Source organism: Natrix helvetica (genome assembly GCF_964273705.1).
Source record: "Natrix helvetica genome assembly, chromosome: 3".
NCBI classification, from domain to species: domain Eukaryota; kingdom Metazoa; phylum Chordata; class Lepidosauria; order Squamata; family Natricidae; genus Natrix; species Natrix helvetica.
Window position 1 is genome coordinate 157,649,473 of NC_138549.1, and position 23,891 is coordinate 157,673,363.

The 23,891-nt window shown below is 41.0% G+C and overlaps 1 protein-coding gene across 2 annotated transcripts in view; it reads left to right on the forward strand.

Annotated features, from left to right (window-relative positions):
- The first annotated feature begins 562 nt into the window (after positions 1-562).
- The window catches only part of TSHZ2 (teashirt zinc finger homeobox 2), a 447,664-nt gene continuing 424,335 nt past the window's right edge, over positions 563-23,891 (forward strand). For both annotated transcript variants that reach the window (XM_081947881.1, XM_081947880.1), the window contains exon 1: positions 563-1,533. In XM_081947881.1, the coding sequence (XP_081804007.1) occupies positions 1,494-1,533 (40 nt within the window). In that variant the 5' untranslated portion in view covers positions 563-1,493. The remainder of the gene's footprint in view (positions 1,534-23,891) is intronic.

Sequence of the window (23,891 nt, forward strand, 5' to 3'; positions counted from 1 at the left end):
TTTACGTGAAGAGATTACAGGCAGGGCGAGGGGAAAGAGCTGTATCGTAAAATCCTTCGATAAAAGCACTCTAAACATGTTGAGCAGCCCAATGTCCCAGCTCACCATCGCCAAACCTCGAGACAAGCTCTGCCGTTAAAAACAAACAAACCAAAAACCATTTTTTTAAAAGACCGAATTCAAGATGCAACGAATGGACCATTAAACGACCCGGGGAGGGAAGGAGGGAGAAACGGGTTCAGATTTATGAGGGGGGTAAAATGTGGCTTTGCAGGAAAGGGTCGCAGGGGGTGGAAATGGGATAGGGGAACGTCGCTAGGCACACAGGTTGGTGCTCCTGCATCCCCTCAAACCCCATTTCCCCCCTCCCTCCTCCGGCCCAGACGTCTGCGATCAGCCAAAGTCCTGTCTCTTTAATAAACTGACTGCCTTCTGTCTGCTCGGAGTAAATTTCATCCTGTCATCAGGTCGCGGAGGAGGGGTTTGCTAATACACAGTTTGCTCAGTGGATCGATGCTTCCTGGCATCGCCTCGTCCTGCCTGTGTGCGTGCGTGTGTGTGTGTTTGTGTGTGCATATTTGTGAGTGTGTGTGTGTGTGGGGGTGAGGTATATGGATGTGGGTTAGGGTGCGTGCGTGCACGCGTGAGTGTGTGAATACCCAGATTTCCTTCCACCCCGAGAGCTCCTCCGTCCTCATCCACATCACTCTCAACCCGGCATCTGGCAAGCTGCAAACCTGCAGTTTCCTCGGCGGATAGTCGCCCAGCCGCCATAGAGAGAGAGAGAGAGAGAGAGCTACGCGAAGGAGGCGGAGAGGAGAAGGGGGAAAATAATAATAATAATAAACGGCCAGGGGGGGAAGACGAGGAAATAGCAACCTCCCCCCCCCCCCCCATCTTCGCCAGCCGAACAAACAGAACTATTTACGCATCCCGATTTTGTTATTTATTGATCCACTTTAAAAAAAAACACCCAACATTGCCCGGGCGCAGAGCGAGGGTGCCTTGGATGTGCCTGGATGTCTGCATCAAAGGAAGTCTCGCAACAGTTCAAACAAAACAAGGGGGACAAAAAAGGCGGCCCCCCCTCAGCTCCCCCAGCGCCGTTTTGGTTGTAAGACAGAAAGAGAAAGAAAGAAAGAGAAAGAGAGAGAGAGAGAGAGAGAGAGAAAGAGAAAAGAGGCCAAACAAAGCTGCCACCCTCCGCATCCCGAAAGACTCCGAACAGGTTGATCGCGCCGCGAAGGAGAAGCGAAGGCGCTCGGCGCTGGGGTTGCCGCCGTGCCCGTTGAGCGGCTGAGAAGGAGGGAAAAAAAGGGAGAGGAAAACACACACACACACCGAGAGAGACACACGCGCGCATACACACACACACAGGCGCGCACGCCGAGAGTGAGGGAGAAAGAGAGAGAGAGAGAGAAAAAACAAACCCCGCCAGCCTCGGAGCCGCTTCGGATCTGGGAAAGAGAAGTGAGGTTGGAAAAAGTACAGCGATGCCAAGGCGGAAACAGCAGGCACCCAAAAGGGCGGCAGGTAAGAAAGACGAGGCGAGGCGCCCCGGGCTCCTCTTCCCCGCCTCCCCGGATCTGGCTGGTGGGTCATCCCTTTCAGACATTCCCTCCGTGGGTGCGTGCCGGGGATTCAGAAGCTTCGCGCGCCCGGTTTTGCCAGTAGGGTCTACCTCCGCCTCTTGCGTTTTTTTATTTATTTTTGCAGTCCCCTTTTTTCTCTTTCCTTCGCCCGGCTCGGCTTCTCTCGCTCTGATACACACACACACTGAGACACACAAACACGCGCGCACTCACGCACCCCGAGCCCTCTTTCCTCAACTTGGACGGGATTTTTGAATCAGTTTCTTTTTGCAGTTTCCTCTCTTATTTGACTTTTGGAGGAGAAAGGATGTGGGGGGGGGGCGTGTTGGCGTTTCCTTTGCCCCGCTTTTCCTAGCTACAATTTTCTTAAACTTTCTCTCCCTCCCTCCCCCTCCCTCAACTTTCTTTCCCTTCTCCGCCTCTCTTGGCAGCCCCCTCCTCGCTTCGTCCCGGCTTGGCATCGCTTCGGGCATGGGTGTGTGTGTGTGTGTGTGTGTGTGTGTGATGGGGAGGAGGGAGGTGAGGATGGACCGTTGGACCTGTATATTTTCGCAAAGGCAGGTGGCGTCCGGAAAGGATGGGCGATTTTTCTCTCTTTTGGGGGGGGGGGGCGTGCGTGAAAGGAGGTTGAGGGCGTCCGCCAGCGGTGCCGGGGTTTTTTTTGGGGGGTGGGGGGAAGCTTTGTTTCTCGCTGCAGTTTTGAGACGCCCGTCCGGGAGAAATAGCTCGGAGCGGGTGGGGGGAGGCGGCGAAGCTCGGCTGTGCTGCGGATGAACCCGCCGGGTTGAAGTTCATTCAGCCCTTTGATCTCTTTGGCGTGCGAAAAAGAAAGGGAAAGCAAAGCGAAAAGTCCGGCCGGAAACCGAGTTGAGCGTTCGGAGAGGGGGTGGGGGGTCGGCGACAGGCTGCTGAGCGGGGCTGGGGGGAGGATCCCATGCGGATCCGGGCTTCCCACTGCCCGGCTCGGCTCGGCGCTGCCGGCTTGGCCAAAGTTGCCATGCGAGGCCCAAAAGGCCAAAGGCGGCGGGTCTGCGATTTGCAGGCGAGCCGGTGAGCTCGCTCAACTTTTGGGGGAAAGGGTGGGCGTGGGGAGGCCAGGCAGCGGACGCTCCCGAGGCCGAGAGCCGAAGGCTGGCCTGGCCGGGAAAGCGGTAACCGGGGGGGGGGGAGGCTTCGCTTTGGTCTGGCTGTGAGTTCAAGTTTGGTTCGGTGTACTTGGAAAACGGTCCGAAGAGTTGTTGTTGGTGGGGTCTTTTTCACCAGTAGCCAGAGAAGTGCGGAAGAAGTTGGTTTCTCTGTCGCCAGACCCACCCACCGAGGGGGAAAAAAACCCCCAAAACCAACAACCAGCTTTCCAGTTGATTGCCAGCTTTGATTTGACATTTGATTGATCACCTGTCATCTTGCTGCCTTTGATCTATTCATTCTTGATATATATCAATAAATCACTCACTATGGTAACCTGAGTGCCAATGACGCAAGTCTTGCCCTCTAGACTCTTTTAGCCAGGCAAGTACAATTGTTATCCTGTTTGGCTTTAATGTGGGTGGGATTATTCTTTTATCTACACCCCCCTCCCTTATTATTATTATTATTATTATTTTGGGTCATTGTGTCCAGTTTGATTAAAGCTGTACAACAAAGACAATTGATTTGAAAAAAAGCAAACAAACTTCCCTACCCATGAAACTATCTGGATGTTCAGGGCGATAGGCTGGAGTAAATGCCGTAATGCTTGAGAATTGTTCGAAGTTGAAAATAAATTTGGAAGGAAAAGATTTGGGAAAGTTTTACAAAAATGATTCAGTTCAGTCATAGGTGTGTGTGTGTGTGTGTGTGTGTGTGTGTGTGTGTGTGTAGTTCACATTCTCCCTATTTGGAGTTTAATACACATAAAGGTACGCAAGAGAATTCATCTGTATATAAGCTAATTTACAAAGCAAATAGTACATTACTATTACTGTTAGTATTACTATTATCTGTTTCACAGCAATGTAAAGGACTGCCATTTGGTCTCCATATGCAAGGGGTTTGGGGTGGGGCAGAAAAAGAAAGAAAAAAAATCTTTCTTGATCTTTATGACTCTTCTTATTTTTAAACTTCCCAAGCCCAATATGTCCTAAGAATAAAGTGTTTTTGAAACTTCTGCTATCATGAAAACTCATCATCTATAAAGTGTATCTGCCATTTCAAAATGTTCCTCTCTTTGACTGTCTTTATAAATTGCTTTTCATTCAGAGTATGCACAAGATTAGAAAGAAACAGGATTGATGGCTTGGGGAAAGAATAGGAGGAGAGATGATACTGGGCCACAACAGCAAGTGATTTAATGGCATCTTCTCAGCTGATTCACTGTGATGCCATCCTTGGCCTGGGCCCATGGTTATGCTCCCTTGATCATTTATTTCTTGTAAAGGTTTCCAGGCAAATACTTTGGAAAACTTGGGCACACCTCACTTTCTCTGCTTACGGAATACTGCTTATGATTCCCTTTCAACAGTGTCTTCTTTCGGGAATTCTTTTGTTTTCCATTCTGTATGGTTTCTTTAAGGGACAATTTCGTAGGGTTTTTTTTTTCCAAGAGAGTCCACCCGAAGCAAGATTAAACTGGATAACTGGGTATGCATTATAGCTTAGCCATTGTTGTAAGATTACTTTTTCTTTCTTTCCCGCATTCCAATGAAAAAAAGGTTCTGTTTTAATAGCTGAATACCGTCTCAAAGTCTCTGTGCCACAGTGTGGCCTTGGAACAGAAAAAGGAGGAAGGGAAGGAAATAATTGATTATCCGGATGTTTGGCACAACTATTCTCTCTTTGGCTTTTTTTTTTTATTGAGCCTTTAATCTTCCTCTTCAAAAGGGAGAAAGAGCAAAAAGGAAAAAAAAAAGAATTACATGTTTGGGAAAGGTCTGTCTGATTCTTTTCTCTGGTGATGAGTTTGACTGGGTTCGATTCAGTTAAAAAAAAAAGTTTACAACTTTTGAGATCGCCAGTCTGTAAGAGGGAAAAAAAAAAAGAAAGTTAAGTGATGGGGTTTTGGATTTAGCTGTCTCGGTTATGGCTTGGATTTAATGCCTATGCAACAACTGTAAATAATTACGTCCAAGCATCTACTTTGGAAACAGGTTTCTTCTCTGATTAATGAACATCGTAAAGGTTAGAGAGAACAAGCAAACGAATCAAGGAGGATGGCCCGTTGGATCCTGGAAACGTGACAATTCCTCTTCCCCCCCCCATTAATTTTAAGCCATGACAACCTTATATTTTACAGAGTGCCGTAATGAAAATCAGCAATGTAAGTGGATAAGGGGATGAGGAAGGCACTTTTTTATCCTTCTCTCCAAAAGCATCTTCAGAAATGGTACTCGTGAGTCAGGGGGAAAAAAAACAAGGGTCAGATGCATATGTTCCTCCTGACTCCTTTCTCAGCAGCAATTGTTCTTTTTGACTATTGTCTGCCTAATTCTTTGAGGAGATGTTTGGATATTTTTAGGTCAGTGCCTGACATTACATCATACCTTGACTTATTATCATGTGCGTTGCTATCCTCCATCCCAAAAGAGCCCAAGGTGCTTTGCAGATTGTCTGTCTGATTCACCTCTTCTCCCATGGCTGCAAGACAGCAGAAAATGCTCTCGCAGCCAATGAGATTACATAGAGGAGAAGAGAGGGAGAGGAGAATCAAGCCTAAATGACAAAAATGCAGGTGACTCTGGGAAATTGCCCGTTGTGTTGCCCAACACAATGGAAAGGAAAGGGAAAAACTAGGACTAAGACTGAATTGATATGTTAATTCCATTTTTTTTTTAAAAAATCCTATATCGGAAATAGCTTTCAAACCCAATTCAGCAGGATTAAGCTCTTCTCTCCTCCTAGGGCTTGTCGAGATGTGCATGTTTTATTTTGTACATTGTAAATTCGCTGTTCATTGCTCCTGAATGTAAACCTGAACTTAATAGTTGGCTTTTCTGCTTCTTCCCTGCCCTTTGGCTCCCCTTCCTACCTCTGTTGGGCCCTGAGAGGTTTCCCTTTTAAGAAGCAAAAGTCCCAAAGTACAACAGAGGAAAGAAAGAAAAGAAGAGAGAGAGAGAGAGAGGAGAGAGAGAGAGAGAAACCAGCTGCATCTACTTTGTTTATGGGAAGTAGAAATGAATAATGCAGAATTTGTTTTCATGAAAGTCCTTGTGTGGCAGTAAACATAAGGCTATTAGCAATCATTATTTAAAAGTTGCAATTTGCACCTTAATAGTACCAGTTATTAAAATAGTGAATGATACATTCAGATGGGGCAAATCTGCATTCTTCGGAGGCCGACTAGGGAAGACTCTGTTTTGATTTATGCTATCAGCACGCTCTTACCAATGAAAGCTTCGGCTTCGATATTTTGTTAGTCCTATGATTAGGAAAGATAATAAAACATCATTATCTTTAAGCAACATTAGGTGTAACAGGGGTTAGAGAAATGGGCTGAGCCTTCCTTTCATTCTCTCGAGGAAACGAAATAAATATTAAAAACAGGGATATAGACCTCAGAGCTCATAACACGGTCAAATGACTTGAAAACAAAACTCTCGGGAAAGAGGAATGGACAGAGATGGGTTGATCAGAGGAATGCATCCCCTGGTTCATGGGTCAGACTATTGGATAGCGCCCAAAGTATATTAGGAATCCTCAAACTGCCCTGATTGTGCCCTGACCCCATCAGAAGGAAAAGGTAGGAAAAGGCCAGAGATATCACACTGTAACTTGTGACAAAAGTCCAGAGACCACTTGGCAATATAAAACCATGTTGCACACCTAGAATATTGTTGTTTGGGTTAAATCTGTCTTGTACTATTCTGCCGCTAGTTTTCTTTAGGATATCAGAATGGAACACTGCATTGCACACGCACACACGCATACATACACAAAGACAAATCACTGCATTTCCCTAGCGTTCAGGTCTTCCTGATAGAAGCAGCTCATGTCTATTGACAGTGGGTAATGATTAGAGTTTCCTCTGATTATCATCAATAATTACTCTAGTGGTCTTCACAGAACATGCTTATATCCAGCAGGGAAAATGCCTTATCTTGTGAAGGCCATTAGATGAATAGAACTTTGCAGCCGAGCAGCTAGATTTGGCCATGGTGAACTGGCTGTGGTGAGTTGTCCCATTCCAGACCTATTGTCCCCCAACCTTACCCTCTTTTAAGGGCTGAATGCAAACACCACACATTGTTTCTGAGCATTTGCATGGCTGGCTGGGGCCGGACGAGCTACGTTCAAGAGCATGGTTGGAAAACAGCAGATGGGGTGGGCCGAAACTAAAACTAAACATGTGCAAAGACATTTGGAGTTGGGCAGCTATAAAGAAATTAAAAAGGAAAGGAAGGGAAACGAGGAAGGAAGGAAGGAAGGAAGGAAGGAAGGAAGGAAGGAAGGAAGGAAGGAAGGAAGGGTGCAGGGAGGCAGGAAAGAATGAAAGAAGGCAGTCAGGAAGAAAGGAGGGAGGGAGGGAGGGAAGGAAGGAAGGTTCTCAGAGATTTGCAGAGGTTCCTCTGCTTTTATCAAAATAATGAAAGCAATGTTGTATCACTGTGACCCAAGTTTTATCCCTTTCATAGTTGCCTGCAGTGTCACTACACATACATGAAAGAGCTGGCCCTTGTGTCATGACAGTGCAACTATTCCTTTTGCCCTCCCTTGAAGCCCTTGCCCTTAGGTTCCCCCCTGGGCATCCCCCAAAGTGGAGGGGATAATGCTCATGCTTACTTAGTTATGAGGAAGCCAAAGGGCATCTGTGCGACATCCAGGTGCCATTGTACGATTATTTTAACAGCAGTCTGTTGGGTTTTTTTCTGGCATTTGATATCAGTGAAAGAATTTCTCCCACTGTGTTTTTCAGACTGGGAAGTATGGGCCCTCAAGGAGTTGTGTAAAGCCATTGTGTAATAGAAAATGACAACAACATCAGAAGCAGCTTCTCTGCCATCTCCAATAGTAAAGTAAGGTTTAAAAAAAAACTGCAGAAGAGACTGTCAGGCGTTCTTGGAGGGGGGGACGGGTTGTAGGGGGAGAGGAAGAATAGCCACTTGGGGAAGGAAGCGCTTGTAAATCAGATTTTATAATCAGGATTAGTAAAGGATGCCTTTGCCATATCTTTTATTTGATTTAAGCAGAGTGCTCTTGGCTCCAAAGGTTTGCGGACTTTGTAGGCAGCAAATTGCTAGTGAACTATTTTTAATCCCAGAGAGATTGGAATATGCTTCCTCACTTTTTCTGACTTGTCCATACGCTGTATGGCATAATGACATTCAGATTGTGAGTTCTTTTGTAATTTGTGCATCACACCAATCTCCCAAGCTACCTCAAGTTTCCATTGTCCGTAGTCTTGAGTTCCCACAGGATGAAACATTTACTACAGTTAATCCTTGATTTACGACCACAATTGAGCCCAAAATTTCTGTTGCTAAGCGAAACATTTGTTAAGTGAATTTGGCCCCATTTTACGGTTTTTCTTGCCACAACTGTTAAGGGAATCACTACAGTTCTGTTAGTAACATGGTTGTTAAGTGGATCTGGTCTCCCCATTAACTTAGCTTGTCAGAAGTTCGCAAAAGGTGATCAGGCGACTCCAGATCATCACAACTGACATAAAAACCATCATAAACAAGCATCCGACTACTGATCATGGCAATGCGGCAGCAATTGTTAACGTGTGAAAAAAATGGTCATAAGTCACTTGTTTCAGTGCTGTTGTAACTTTGAATGGCCACTAAACGAATTGTTATAAGTTAAGGACTACCTGTATATTATTTCAAATGTTGGTATTAGCTACCTTCATACGTCCGTTAAGATGTTGCATATACTGTAAAGCTACTCTGGGATTCTGTGAATCTATAGAACAGTTAATAAAGACTTCTAACCAGGATTTTACAATTGTTCTGACCCAAATAACTTCCTCCAATGTAACTGAAAACAATTTCTGCTGAAGGTGTTCCTGGGTATGATATCATATCAAGTGAAACTCAATACTATCAAGACCTTTTCTTCCGTCTCTTCCTCTGATGCCTTTAACCCCCCCCCCCCCCGCATTCCTTAAACCGCAAACTCCAGGAAATTTGTTTTACATACTCTTTGGTGCCAATTTTACTTCCAGTTTTAGCAGTGAAATATTTGACTTTAGTGAAGCTCCAAAATGCACAGAATTTAAAAGCTCAGAGGCTGATTTATGCAAGCAATCCAATGTGAATATTTAAGGGATAAAACAACAGTTGAGAATCTGGATTCATTCTGGTTTTTTTTTTTTTTTAAATATTCTTTGTAAAAAGTGTTTTTTTTTAATTAAAAAACTGTATATACTGCATGGCAGACAGGTTAAGAACACACTATGCTTTCTTTCACACTATGCTTTCTTTCCCAAGATCTAGTGGCGAAAGTAGCTTATTGTTAATTTTATTAAGACAGCTTGGTTTTTGCTTGCTTTTTGTATTTCTTACATTTTAAGGCATACATACATAAATACACCCCCACTATATATATATATGCTCCCACAAGTAGCAGGGTGGCATTAAGAGTCTTGCCTTTGAGCCAGCCGGAAATACTAACAATGTAAACTATTTTGGCTTCATTCATTCAGCAAATTGATTTTGTATTGTTGGTCCAGCTTGACAAAGCCATTGGAGGGGAACTTACTCCTAAGTATCTGTATAAAGGATTACTGCCTGGACTTTATTTCTAGATTTGACATTAAAAGGAAGATGAGATTAGGTTCTTAATCCAAAAGAAAAGGGATATTGTTAAATTTAGGGCATGAGCTGCATTTTATTCTTCACTGTCCTGCCGAATTGCTCTACTGAATCTTTGGGGAAGTCTTGATTATTTTTATTATAGTTGCTTTAAATCTTATAGCAGTTCCCCCCTCCCCCCTTCTCCATTTGCATGGCATTATCGGTATTGTGTTTTCTTAAATTATATATGTCGTTCTGGAATGCTCTTCTGCATCCTCCCTATAAAATGGATGTTTAGTTCTATTTTGCTAGTGGTATAAAACATCATGCTACCTTTGAGAGATTATTAAAATGGGCTATTTTATTTGGGATTGCAGTTTCGGGAAACAGAATCTAAACATTTGTGAATATCCATTTCCACTCTAGTATACTAAAAGCACCATTTACACTGAGCTTTTTTTAAAAAAATATTATAATAACCTCTGATTTTCACATTTTTTTAACCTTAAAAAATGAAACCAGAGGCTTAAACACCTTTTGCACAATAAATAATGTTTTCATTTTGAAACAAAACCAACAAATCAGCGCATGCACACACCCAATGAAGTAACCCATCAGAGAAAATAATTCCTTTGCTAGATTTCTTAGGGATCACAGACAAGCAGTTTCCCCCAAACATTTTGACATGTGCTTTTTTGCAACCAGTGTTGATTGTTACATTGTTTGTAAAACCTAGATTTTCTCCATATGACACATTTTTGGAGGGGGAAAACACTCTCCCTACTCCATTATTGTTATGATTGCCCTTGTTTATAAACTTCCTGCTTCTAATGACTGGAGAGTATTCCTGCAACTATTGTCATTAGGAAAGCTTGTTATTCTCCAGCCTTTGAGCCATAAAATATAAATTCCATTTCCACAATCTACATATTCTTTTTGTCTGACTTTCTTTCCAAACTTGCTTTCTGTTTAGAGTGTGCTAGCAAGAAAAAAAATTAGATTTGACTTTGGAAATGTGTGAGAGGAAATACTGTTGCGCAACTGCAGTGATTTGTTAGAATCTTTTGAGCTGGTCTCACTGATGCCATCCTTGGTCTACATAAAAGGTTTTCCTTCCTTCATCATCTCTGTAAAGGAATTCTAGGAAAGGTTTTCAAATGGACACTTTGAAAACAATTCCTTTGGTGTCTGTCTGTCTTCTATCTATCTATCTATCTATCTATCTATCTATCTATCTATCTATCTATCATCTATCTATCTGATTTATATGGCAACCAACTCATTCTCAGTGACTCAGGGCAGCTTGCAAAATATAAATATCTTCTTCAGCCAAAATATAAATATCTTCTTCAGCTTGAAAAAGCTTCTTGGATGAGAAGTGAAATGTTTTCAAGGAAAAAATAAAACCCAAGAAAATCCTGTTGACTTTTGAAAATCACTTTTTGGGGCAATACCTTGATGAAATTTACGTTTTGTTTGTCAAGCTAAAAAAAAGAAAGAAAATAAAACCAAAATTCTCTCTGGGTATAAAAAGTTTCCAACAAGAGAAGGAAAGCTTCTTTCTCTCTTAAGAAACATATTGTATTTTTAGTTTTGGGAAAATAAGGGAGGAAAGGACCAATGATGGCTAGCTTTTTTTAAAAAAAGCTGCCTGTGATATATCTCTTGGCTGTTTAACATGGCCAAACAAAACTGATCAGAGCTAAGAGCGCCTTCTTCTAAGACAACCAACCTGTAAATAAGTGTAAATAACTCTCTTTGCTCCTTTTTTGACACAGGTGATAGTTGTCCTTCTCCCAACCCCACAAGCAAAAGCACATAAAGGGAGAGCCAGCCTAAATGAGAAATGAAGCATTAGTGATCTTTCTAACGCACGGAAAACAAAAGAAGGAAAAAGGGGGAAAAAAAACATCTTAAAACAGCAAGGCCTAATTAGAAATTGTTCTTTTGTTATAGAAGAGAAGAGGCTCTCTTTCCTCTCACCCCTCCATCGAAGGAGCCCTTATGTTTTTTTTTTTAACGACATCTTAGCATGCTTGTACTTGCATTACAAACTGGAGAAAAGGCAGGGTAAGCAAGTTACTTTCCAGGCAGGGCTGCTTGACTCCCTGGCTGTTACTCACTTAGAAGAGATTTTTTTTTCCAGCCCTAGCTGATTTTGTCACTTATTTTCAGGGCTTGCTCCAAAGTTTATTCCGATAGTATTTTCCATCCGAAGCAATGAAATTCAGGCAGGGTTGACAGCCAACAGCTTTGCGGGAAGGCTTGCAAAGTAAAGTAAAAAAAAAAGTGTCACAAAAGCGCCTTCTTTTCTTTTATGCTCCTCGTGATGATAAACATAGCATTGTTCAACTTTATTGGGGAGAGGGGGGAAAAACCCCCGAAGGAAACAGTTGTAGCGTCAAAGCTGCTTTTCGATTGCATTAATGGAAATTCATCTCCGTATGTTGCATCTATTATTTCTCTTTCTGGCTCTTTGCTATATATTTGCTCCTTGCGTTCAATATAAAACTGCTATCATCTAATGATACCCTACCTTATTAAAGTTGTTCACAATGCAAAAGGGACCGCAATAGGTGTCGTCTTCTACCATAAATGGTTATGGAAAAGCCGGGCCGCTGAACGTGTGAAAATAACACAATCCATCTCGAATAACCATTAAACCTGGGCATGTCACAAAAGAACGACAGCCACTACAGAAAACTTTTTTTTACTGCAAAAGAACCATAGCCGTAGCCCCAGGTGGCATATCTGAGAAGCAATAAGATTTTTAAGAAGCTCTTGGCTCTTCCTAGATCACCCCCAGAAGGGTAATTTAATTGAAAAACCTGTTTGCTGGAGTTTGTGTATGTAAACAGGCAAGGCCCAGTTTTCCTTGGGATCTCTTTTCTGGATTTTGTTAATAGTTACTTGAAGTGGGCAGAGACCAAAATAAATTTGAAGTGGTTTGGATTTCGTGCCTGAGCAGGGGGTTGGACTAGAAGACCTCCAAGGTCCTTTCCAATTCTTCTGTGCTATGCTATGCTATGCTGCACTACGGTATGCTATTTTCTCATTCCACCTCTTGAAACATTGAACTTAAATGCTAAAGATTGTAACTTGGTTAAAATTTTTTTTTACTATTATAAGAAAATGCTATTAAATATCCTCCAAGCACATTCCTACTTAGAATATTTGGCTTGTTTCTATAAGATTCCTTTACAGTTTGCCTTGGAAAAGGAATATCGTGCTGTTTGTGATTTTAATGAAAATAATTACATCCATCAAAATCCACAGGGTGATTTCAGCTCTTCATGTAACTGTAGAGAAAGAAAAAGAAGAAAAAAAGAAATGAATGCTTTGGATTGAACGGAAAGCAGCAGAATGTAAAACTCAAAAGCCGTGCACAGTCTTTTTGATTGTAACTTTTAGATGGAGGATTTGTTCTATTCAATTATTGTTTTTTTTAAAAAAATATTTAGTTATACTACAGTGGTAAACGTTTGCCTTTATCTATGGCCAAATTTGAGAATTTATGGTTCTAAAGGGTTCACTTCATTTCTATCCACGCGGTGAATGAGATTTTTGTTTTAAAGGAAATAGCCGGGTTTTTTTTTAAAGACACAAAATACCAATTTGGGATTCCAAAAGAGACAAAGCATGCTGGGCCCCATGGAATTTAAATGGCAGTGTTGACAAACATGGCCAAATAGGTAGAACAGAGTCATAAAAATGAGAGTTATGGCAGACAGGAAGGATCCTCTTATCTCATTCAAAACAGGAAAGGTGAAATGTACGTTGACTACCCCAAATAAAGGCGTCAAAGAATCTGGTGCTAAGTTAAAAAAAAAAAGCTATATGTGTTCTGGGAATTTGTATCATTCTGCGCGATAGGGAGAAATCTATCTACCGCTGTGACTTCAGCATGTGCTGTTTGAGCATCACCAAAGGACCTATTGATATTATTTACTTCCTTAAACAGCTGTGATAGATAGATGTACAGTATGTATCTTTCCCTTATTTTGTCTCTTGTTACAGTCATATTAACAATGCCATTGACTCAACTCCGCGCTAAAGAGTGTGAAATGCAAAAAACGCATCACGCTTTCCTAATTTATTTTATGCTACTGGAAGAACTCAGTGGCCCAATTCACCTTCCCAATCCGTACCCATTGCTGGTATATTATTATTATTTTTAATTCTAGTGGAGATGTTTTCGCACAACATCTTCCCACGTTTTATTAGGATATCAGAGTGAAATTAAAATTAGGTGAAATTGTTTTTTTTTTAAAAAAACGGTGACAAAAGGAATAGGCTATTCCTTCACGCTCAAGGTGACTGAATGCAAATTTGTTCACCAGATTGGTCTACAAATTTGTAAGAATTGCTGCATAAAATAGATAGTAGAAATTGTAGAAAGAAGCAATGGAGGAAAAGTAATCAAGGAGAGAGAAGCAATCTAGATCTAAGAAGAGATTTCCTGACAGTTAGGACAATTAATCAGTGGAACGACTTGCCTCCAGAAGTTGTGAGTACTTCAACACTGGAGATTTTAAAGAAGAGATTGGACAACCATTTGTTTGAAATGGCATAGGGTTTCCTGCCTGAGCAAGGGTTGGACTACAAGACCTCCAAGGTCCCTTCCAACTTGGTTATTCTGTTAAATAATTATTGTGAAGTTCTGTGGCACAGGGTAAATGTATCTATCATTGGCCTTTTAAAAGTCCATAAATGTGACTCACTGTGTGTATTGTGAAAAATCCAAAGCTTTCAATAAACTGTGCCACCTTCTAGCTTGAAAGGTTCTGTATTAACTTAACCATTAACCCCTTCCCCATAACTTACTTGTTTTTCTCATCATGGAATTCAAGACTGCCTGCATCAAATTTCCATACCCCTTCCACCTAAGTACTTATTCAGTTTCAGCAAGATCGTTGCTTTATCTGTCCTCAGGTCTATGTCAGGTGGTGTCTTCCTGCCATAAGAAGGATAAAGAACAGGTTATAAAATGAGATAAACGCGGAACAGGTTTTTGTAAATGTTTAAACACTTCTTCTCTTTTTTTATTTATTTATTTATTTATTTATTTATTTATTTATTTATTTGGATTTATTTGGATTTATAAACCGCCCCCTCTCCCAAAAAGGGACTCGGGGCGGTGTACAGTCAATGAAACACAGATAAAGTACATAAATAACAATATAAATAATATATAAACAATTAAATACTTGAGCATTTGAGTGGAGGAGGTGAGACTGTACAAAGAAATAAATATAGTATAAAAGCCCTAAAACATCCCAATTAAAATACCCAAACCCAATTAAAATATATCCCCGGGAGGTAAGACTAAGAGTGTGCCAGGCCAGCTAATTGAAACAGGTGAGTCTTTAGTTTTTGACGGAAGGAACGGAGGTCAGTGGTGGTTCTGATGTAGGGGGGGAGGTCATTCCAGAGGGTTGGGCCCATCACAGAGAAGGACCTACTCCTAGGTGTTGCCCGCTGGCATTGCCTGGTGGACGGCACCAGGAGGAGTCCCTCCCTGTGAGAGCGGATTGGTCGTAGGGACGTGTGTGGTAGGATGCGATCCTGCAGATAACTAGGTCCTATGCCATGGAGCGCTTTAAAGATGGTAATCAATACCTTGAAACGCACACGAAAGGCCACAGGCAGCCAGTGCAGCTCGCGCAGGAGGGGTGTTACGTGGGAGTATCGTGCACTCCCCATGATGGCCCGCGCGGCTGCATTCTGGACTAGCTGAAGTCTCCGGATGCGTCCCAAGGGGAGCCCCATGTAGAGGGCATTGCAGTAGTCCAGGCGAGACGTCACCAGCGCGTGAGTGACCGTGCCTGTGTTTTTGACAGACCTGCTGAATTTCCGCAGTGTTGACCTTTCCTGCAAGAAACAGAGTCATTTAAATGAGGTGGAAATTTCACTGAAAATATTTTCCTTTGCGTTCCCATTTGGCCACTTTGCTATGTTTGGTACTGCTACCTGAGAAGCAGTTTCCTCCCTGGGTGCTGCTAGCTCTACTATGACCCATTGATAGATCTATTGGAGAACACAGTCCATTCCATAGGGATGGTTCTGGGTTGAATCTTTTGCATTTCCACTTGAGGAAACAAAATAATATGAAATCTGCCGGAGAACCTGGATGAACCAGCCTTCTTTAGCCTGACTAAGAATTTGGGAATTGTAGCCCCAGATAGCCATTTGTCTGAAATGGTATTGGTCTCCTGCTTGAGTAGGAGGTTAAAGTGGAAGATCTCCAAGGTCTATTCTGTTATTCTAACACGATTTATTTCCCATGTTTTTTATGAGTGATTGATTCATTTCCTTACTTATTCAGTTTAAATATGCTCCTCTCAAGGCAAAATGTGTAAGAAAGCTTCAGCAACAAAATCATATGAAGTTAAAAATACAATGTCAGGCTTGGAAACCATCTTTGTATTGAGCCTCTGGCCTGCCACATGTTCAAACCAGGGGTGAAATTCAGCAGGTTTTGACAGGTTCTGGAGAACCGGTAGCGAACATTTTGAGTAGTTTGAAGAACTGCCAAATACCATCTCTGGCTGGCCCCAGAGTGGGATGGGAATGGAGATTTTGCAATATCCCTCCCCCCAGGAGTGGGGAGGGAATGGATAATTTTAGAGTATCCTTCACCTGCCACGCCCACCAAGCCACGCCCACAGAACCGGTAGTAAAAAAAAATGAATTAACCACGGATTCAACCATATTCTACTGTGGGAAACTGGGAGTGGGGGATGGAATGGAGCATGGGAGATATGTAGCCAAAATAACATTCCTTCTCAGAGAGTCAAGGTCATCTTGTCCCTGATGTGGATGGGAGGAATCTTCCTTCGTGACAGTGGCTGATTGGGCCGTGTGATGGATGTGTGGGTGCTGGGGCAGGGTCTTGAACGTTCAACTGGGTGGGGAAAGCCTGGGAGCTCTCAGATTCAGGTTTTCCCAGATGTGCCAACATGATTTCTTTAATAAATTTGAATTTTGAAGAATCTCTAGCCTTGGATTCTTTTTGATGGAGGATGCTATTTAGAACCTTGACATATCAATGCAACCAAAAAGTATCAGCAACTAAACATAAATGCCCACTCCAACTTTTCTGCAGAAGTTCAAAATAGCTTATATGGTGATTCCAACTTTATTCCTACAACTCCTGAAGGTAGGTTGGGTTGAACTTCCATGGTGAAGAGTACACTTGGAACAGGGTCTACACAATCCTAGTCCAACTCTTATTGCTGAAGAAAAAAACCATCTTTTTGCAAGAACAGAACCATATAATACATGCAGGGAAGGCCTCAGAAAATAATTTGGTATTAATATATTTTATTTATTTATTATGCATGTTTTATGCCACTTCAATCAATTTTGACTCTAAGCAGCATAAATATTTATGTTGCTTCAATCAATTTTGACTCTAAGCGGCATAAATATTGTTACTGTTTCACAATCCGGGACTTCCGTGCAACGCACATGGGTTTTTCCCCATGTTAAAAAGATAGGATCATTTGGCCTGATGAAGAGGGGGCCCAACAGTCCCCCCTCGTCATTCAATTTAATTTACGCGGCATTTAAAGTTCTCAATCACACTCCAGCACATAAAAGATTTTTCTATACTGGCTACTCTCTCCGTCTCCTTCTTTCCCACCCTCTCCCTCTCTCTTCCTCCCCCCTCTCTCTCCCCATGTCCCTCTCCCTCTTTTCCTCCCTCTCCTTTTCTCTCTCCCTCTCCTGCTCTCTCTCCCTCTCCTTCTCTCTCCCTCTCCCTTGTTTTCTCCCTCTTCTTCTTTTCTCTCTCTCCATCTCCCCCTCCCTCTTCTTCTCTCTCTCCTTCTCTCTCCTCCTTTTCTCTTCTTCTCTCTCTTTTTCTCTCCCCTCCCTCCCTCTCCTTCTTTCTCTCCCTCCCTCTCCCCCCCGTCTCCCCCTCTCTCCCCCTCTGCCCCCTCCTCCCTTCTCCCTCTTTCTCCAATGATGGCCCCACTGAAGATAACTGAGACTAAACTAGCTGTAAATGGAAGAGTAATCATTTCCTCCGCTTGGAAAAAGTGGGAAAATCTTTCACCAGTTTCAAAACCATTTCTGCAAAAGTATGCAAAGTCTAAGGCTGTGCCTTAGATTTATTGCAATGTATCCACATAGCATTCTCCAGCAATTATATCACAATGGTCAATGTTGAATGGCATTGAGGAAAGAGTGGATAATGGAGTGTTACTCAGTGTCAGGGGGCTGACTCCCAGTTGATTCACACACAGCCTGATTTTCTCATCAATGGTTAATCAGATTCCCATAACTGTTAACACTTAATCCCTCATCTGGGAATTCCATTTTTTTTTAAAAAAAAACAACCTCTAATGAAAATTGTTCCATGGGGGGAAATATTGTATCACAAAACAAAGCAGGGTTTCCATACATCAGCATCACAAGGAAACTATGAAGAGCAAAAAGCAAATCAGCAAAAGAAAATGTAAGAAAATGGTTAATGTTTAAAGTGCCACACCACACTTAGTTATGAAGGTATTTGCTGCATCCACATTCAGAACTTTTACGCTGACTTTTGGCCTTGGCCAAGCCAGAAGCAAAGCTATCTTGGTCTACAAATTTATCCAGGGGATGTACCAACGGTCTGGGTTAAAAGCGGGAGAAGAAACAGAGAAAGAAAGAGAGATCGATCCAAGAAACAGAGTAAGGAAGATTCAGGGCAGATACAGTGAGAACACAGGAAATTAAAATGTTAAAGTATTCTGCGGCCTCAGATGAAATGTAGATTCCGAAAACATTTTTAATATAGTCAGCGTGATTACTAATTGAGCCTTAAAACTTATTCTCTCAATACATATGTTTCTTACTAGTCATCCATGCTCGTGTCATTTCTTCTCAATTGTGTGTAATAGCAATTATTTAATAGTGCTGCATTTCCCCCCCTAGAGAGTAGAAATGGAGTACAATATATCTGTGGGTGGGTACACTATCCTTACAGCTGTATGTCTGGAATTTGGCGAGGCATGTCTAATGCTTAAGAGAGACTACCCTGTTGCTGTCTATGAGAAGGAAAGGCGTTTCTCATACTTTCTGTGCTCTGGTGAAATCTAAATTATTTTGCCACCGGTTCTGTGGGCGTGGCTTGGTGGGGGTGTCATGTGACTGGGTGGGCGTGGCCACTTTTTAAAGCATTTTTTACTACCAGTTACGGCGAATAGGTAATAAAAAATGCTTTAAAAAGTGGAGAAGAAAGTTCTGAAAATCACACAGCTCCCAGCTGATCCGCGCAATCGTCTGAACCTTCCCCCCACCAGTAGTATTTTTTACTACTGGTTCCCGTGAATAGGTAGTAAAAATGCTTTAAAAAGTGAAAAAATGGTTCCATGACAATCAGCTGTGCTGCACGATTTGCGCAGCCTTTCCCCCCACTTTTTAAACCATTTTTTACTACCAGTTTCAGTGAATAGGTAGTAAAAATACTTTAAAAAGTGTGTGTGGGGGAGGTTCTGATGATCACATTTCACAGCTGATTGTCACGGAACCCTTTTTTCACTTTTTAAAGCTTTTTTTTTTTTTTTTTTTTACTATCGGTTCAGGCGAACCTTAGCATTTATTGCTACCGGTTCTAGCGAACTGGTCAGAACCGGTAGCATTTCACCCCTGTTCCTGTGCCAGGGTTCCAAGTAACACATTTTCTGGATTGCAGCCCACACATTATCCTTTTACCTTGTTTAAAGTGACCACTTTTCCCTCATTGATCCCAGATCAATGAATCCGCTCTGAAATTGAGGATGTGGTTAGTTGCAATCCTTTTCAAGCTATGCAAAAGAAGAAGAAGAAACACTTTAAATGTTCAGGAAACTGGGTGCATGTTGCCTGCCTCCAAATTATAACACATTTCTTAGTTTTGCATACCGAAGCTGTGTTTTGTTTTTCATCAAGGTGGTGAAGGATGTAGAACCCACTTCATAAAAATGCATTGTTTAATATCACAAATAAGAGTCCACTTGGCAGTTTTCCCTAAGAACACCTCTTAATATGAACTGTCAAGATGTCTAAAGACGTTTCTTAGTTGTAAGCATTTAATTATTTGTGACACTCACACTAATATTCAGAGATGTGTGTGTGTGTGTGTGTGTTGGTGTGGAATAATGGCATTACATATTTTCTCTTGTCAAAAAGTAACAAAACATTATGTGTGTGGCAAACTCTTCATTATTTTCATAAAACTTATTTGTGGCAAATTTGTAACGTTGAGACTGAAAGCGAATACCAATCTTCATATTATGTTTTTGATGCTCCCTATTGTACAAACTTAATTAAGACAAAATGGTTAAAATATGGTTGGGAATAACTTTTTTGAAATTTGGGGTTCAGATAATGGAACACCTCATTTCCTGACAGTGAGAACAATTAATCAGTGGAACACCTTGCCTCTGGAAGTTTTGGGTGCTCCATCACTGGAGATTTTCAAGAAGAATTTGGACCGCCATTTGTCCAGAATGGTATAGTGTCTCCTATACTAGTAGACTGCCAAGGTCCCTTCCAACACTATTATTATATGTTTATGCATTCCCCTAGGGCAGTCTTCTGTGATGTAGTGTCTTCCAGATGTGTTAGAACCACATAGTTCAAACTTGCTTCTTACCAGATGTGCTAGCTCAGAATTATAGAAGTTATGATGCCAACACATTTGAGGTGAAGGTAAAGGTTCCTTTCGCACATATGTGCTAATCGTTCCTGACTCTAGGGGGTGGTACTCATGTCATTTTCAAAGTCGAAGAGCCAGCACTATCCGAAGACATCTCCATGGTCATATGGCCAGCATGACTAAATGCCGAAGGTGCACGGAATGCTGTTACCTTCCCACCAAAGGTGGTTCCTATTTTTCTACTTGTATTTTTTACATGCTTTCAAACTGCTAGGTTGGCAGAAGCTGGGACAAGTAATGGGAGCTCACTCTGTTAAGCGACAGTAAGGATTTGAACCGCTGAACTGCCGACCTTTCTGATTGACAAGCTCAGCATCTTAGCCACTGAGCCACCGCATCCCGCCAACATATTCAAAGGATACCAATCTGGAAAAAAAACCTGATATGCTACCAATAATAATGAACAAATAGAACCTTTTTTTTGAGGAGGGGTATAAAATAATGTTCTTTGAAAACTTTGAAAACTTTTTATTTCTCTACAGAAGTATTCCAAATTTCATTAAACGTATGTCTTGGAAACAGAGTCCATTGGCACTGCACCCTTGTTGCCCTGTCTCTTTTTATATGCATGTTACATGGATTTCATGCATGTAAAAAAAGGAGTGGTGGTGGTATGTGCTGTCTTTTTTTTTTTTTGCTGCAGTTTGGAGAAACTGGGTGACTGTTTTTGAAGACATAATAAAATGGATAATTATACCTGCAAACATCTCTCAACACTGACTGGTAGCAAGAGCTCAACAAGAGATTTTTGAATCCTAGCTGAACATTTCATAACAATTATTAGATGGCATTTCAGCAAGAAGAATACTCAAGAGCCAGAAAAAATGGAAGGCATTAAGTGACGTGACTATGGAACAAAATCTGAAATGAACGTCCACTGCTATGTCTATCCAGCAGTTTTATAGAGGCATAAGGATTCCTATCTCTTCAAATTATTTATGCTTTGTTTCCGAAGCCCCCTACTATCTTTCTGAATTATAGCCTTAGATTTGAATTTCATGACTCTAGCTTCAGTCTCTAATTATAACTAAGGAATGCCTGAAATGCACTGCAGCCTGAAATGCATCTTGGGGGAAATCTTAAACATCAATAAATAATTTAGGTTGACAAAAACAGATGAGAAGGAACAATTTAGAACTGAGTTGCATTTAATATGCTATCTCTTAAACATTGTTCCGACAAAGAAATATGGAGTATCCTGGAGTGATATTTATTTTGGTCCCGTTCTTCCTCTCCTACCCAACCCCCCAGCCCCCAAAATCGGGACAGATTAGTTTTTGACAAACTGTTGTGTTAATTGGTGGAATATTTTTGAGCTGGTTGGTAAAACAATAGCTATGCATATATTTGAGGATGGAGAGAGAGAGAAAGAGAGAAAAAAATAGATGAGAAAGGAAAGAGAGAAAGGGATGAAGAGAGGAAAGCGAGAAAGAGAAAGGAGAAAGAAAGAAAAAGAAAGAAGGAAGAAAGGAAAGAGAGATGATAGATAGCTAGATAGATAAATAGATAGATAATAGATAGATACCCTGTTTCCCCAAAAATAAGACCACCCCTGATAATAAGTCCAATTAGGCTTTTGAGTACATGTGCTAAAATAATCCCTCCCAAAAAATATAGCAACACGGCAGCAGCCATGAGTTGACCATGCTCACTGCCTTCTGCACCTCAAAAATAGTAAGACCTCCCAAAAATAAGGCCAAGTGCTTATTGCAGGGCTCAAAAGAAAATAAGGCCCTGTCTTATTTTTGGGGAAACACGGCAGTGGTGACTTGCTCCTGGTTCAGTCCGGTTTGGCCGAACTGGTAGTAGCGGTGGCAGGAGGCCCCGCCCACCTGCCCTGATGCTTCTACGCCTTTGTGAGCATGCCCAGGAGCGAGCCCGAACGGTAGTAAAAATATTTGCAACCCACCATTGAAACACAGTAGATGATGATGATAGATAGATGATGATAGATAGATAGATAGATAGATAGATAGATAGATAGATGATAGATAGATAGATAGATAGATGATAGATAGATAGATAGATAGATAGATAGATAGATAGATAGATAGATGATAGATAGATAGATAGATTAGATAGATAGCTAGCTAGCTAGCTAGCTAGCTAGCTAGATGATAGATAGATAGATAGATAGATAGATAGATAGATAGATAGATAGATAGATAGATGATAGATAGATAGATAGATGATAGATGATGATGATAATAGATAGATAGATAGATAGATAGATAGATGATAGATAGATAGATGATAGATAGATAGATAGATAGATAGATAGATAGATGATAGATAGATAGATGATAGATAGATAGATAGACAGACAGACAGACAGACAGACAGACAGACAGACAGACAGACAGATGATAGATAGATGATGATGATAGATAGATGATAGATAGATAGATAGATAGATAGATAGATAGATAGATAGATGATAGATGATAGATAGATGATAGATAGATAGATGATAGATAGATAGATAGATAGATAGATAGATAGATAGATGATAGATAGATAGATAGATAGATAGATAGATGATAGATAGATAGATGATAGATAGATAGATAGATAGATAGATAGATAGATAGATGATAGATAGATGATAGATAGATGATAGATAGATGATAGATAGATGATAGATGATAGTTGATAGATAGATATAATAATTAAACACAAATTGTATAGATATAAAAAGTATGGTACCTGCTGAAGGTAGACATCACAGCTTCTGTGGTAGAAAAAGGAGACTAAAATAATCCAAGTCCCTTGTAATAATTAGGATGGCTTTAAATTGATTGGTATAACTCACTGGCACCCACAGGAAACATCAACAAAAAAAGATCAAGATGGTAGTTACAATGATCTGATGAAAGCAGGTGGGACTTCGGGGAATTCCACAAGAAGCAGCATTTGGATTGGATGAAATTCAATGTCAATCGGAAGCTTTGGGGTGTTTTTTGAGTGAAGAACTGGCTGTTTTAGGTTTGTGGATCTTTGGATTGTACGCAAATCAACAGAATAGATAGTTTAAAATCTGTAATGATTTAATATATTTCTTTGTTTACATCAATTAAATGATGAATATGTTCAGTCTCCATTTAGAAAATAAAATGTTTTTATTGCCTAATTAGTGTTTCCTATGTTTGGAAAATAAATCAGCCCAGGCAAAAATCCAGTTGGCTTCATAGAGCAATCTGAAAGAGTGAGATTCAAATTTGTACAGGTTCAGAAATGACAGTAGTCTTAATACGGTCTTGGATATGTCTACTAAGAAGAAAGTTCTTTGTTTAGCGAAGCATGCTCTAAATTCAGTAGATATAGTATTGTGCTGCCTAAGATGTTCTAATTGGAAGTAAAATAAAGTCTTCAGTTCCTTGAAACATTTGTATAATTTCCACGATTGTCCTACTTTTTAGTGCAGGAGTTAAATGCAAGAAAATGCTCTACATGCGTGTGTTTCTGTGTATCATACATTTTCAATTGTCTAGACTAAATATGCTTTTGTTCCTTCTTCAGCAAGCATCTTTTAAAAGTTATTTGCTTTATGTTGCACATGTGTTAGACGCAAACAGCTTGCAAAGCATTGCAAAACCTCAAAAGGAAGCAAGTTCCAGAGTTAGAAAAAAGGACAAGATGGGATATCACAATCAAGAGATATGACTATACAATAGTATATCATCAGCATATTATGCAAATACCATGTGCAACAAAGGAACAGGCATAGCACAGTGATAGCATATAAAGTAAAATGTTTTTGAGTTACGCTCCAATATAAGGGGGGGTGGAGCCAACACAGTTCTAGGCTGCATCAACAGAGGGATAGAGTCAAGGTCATGTGAAGTGTTAATACCACTTTATAATGCCTTGGTAAGGCCACACTTGGAATACTGCATTCAG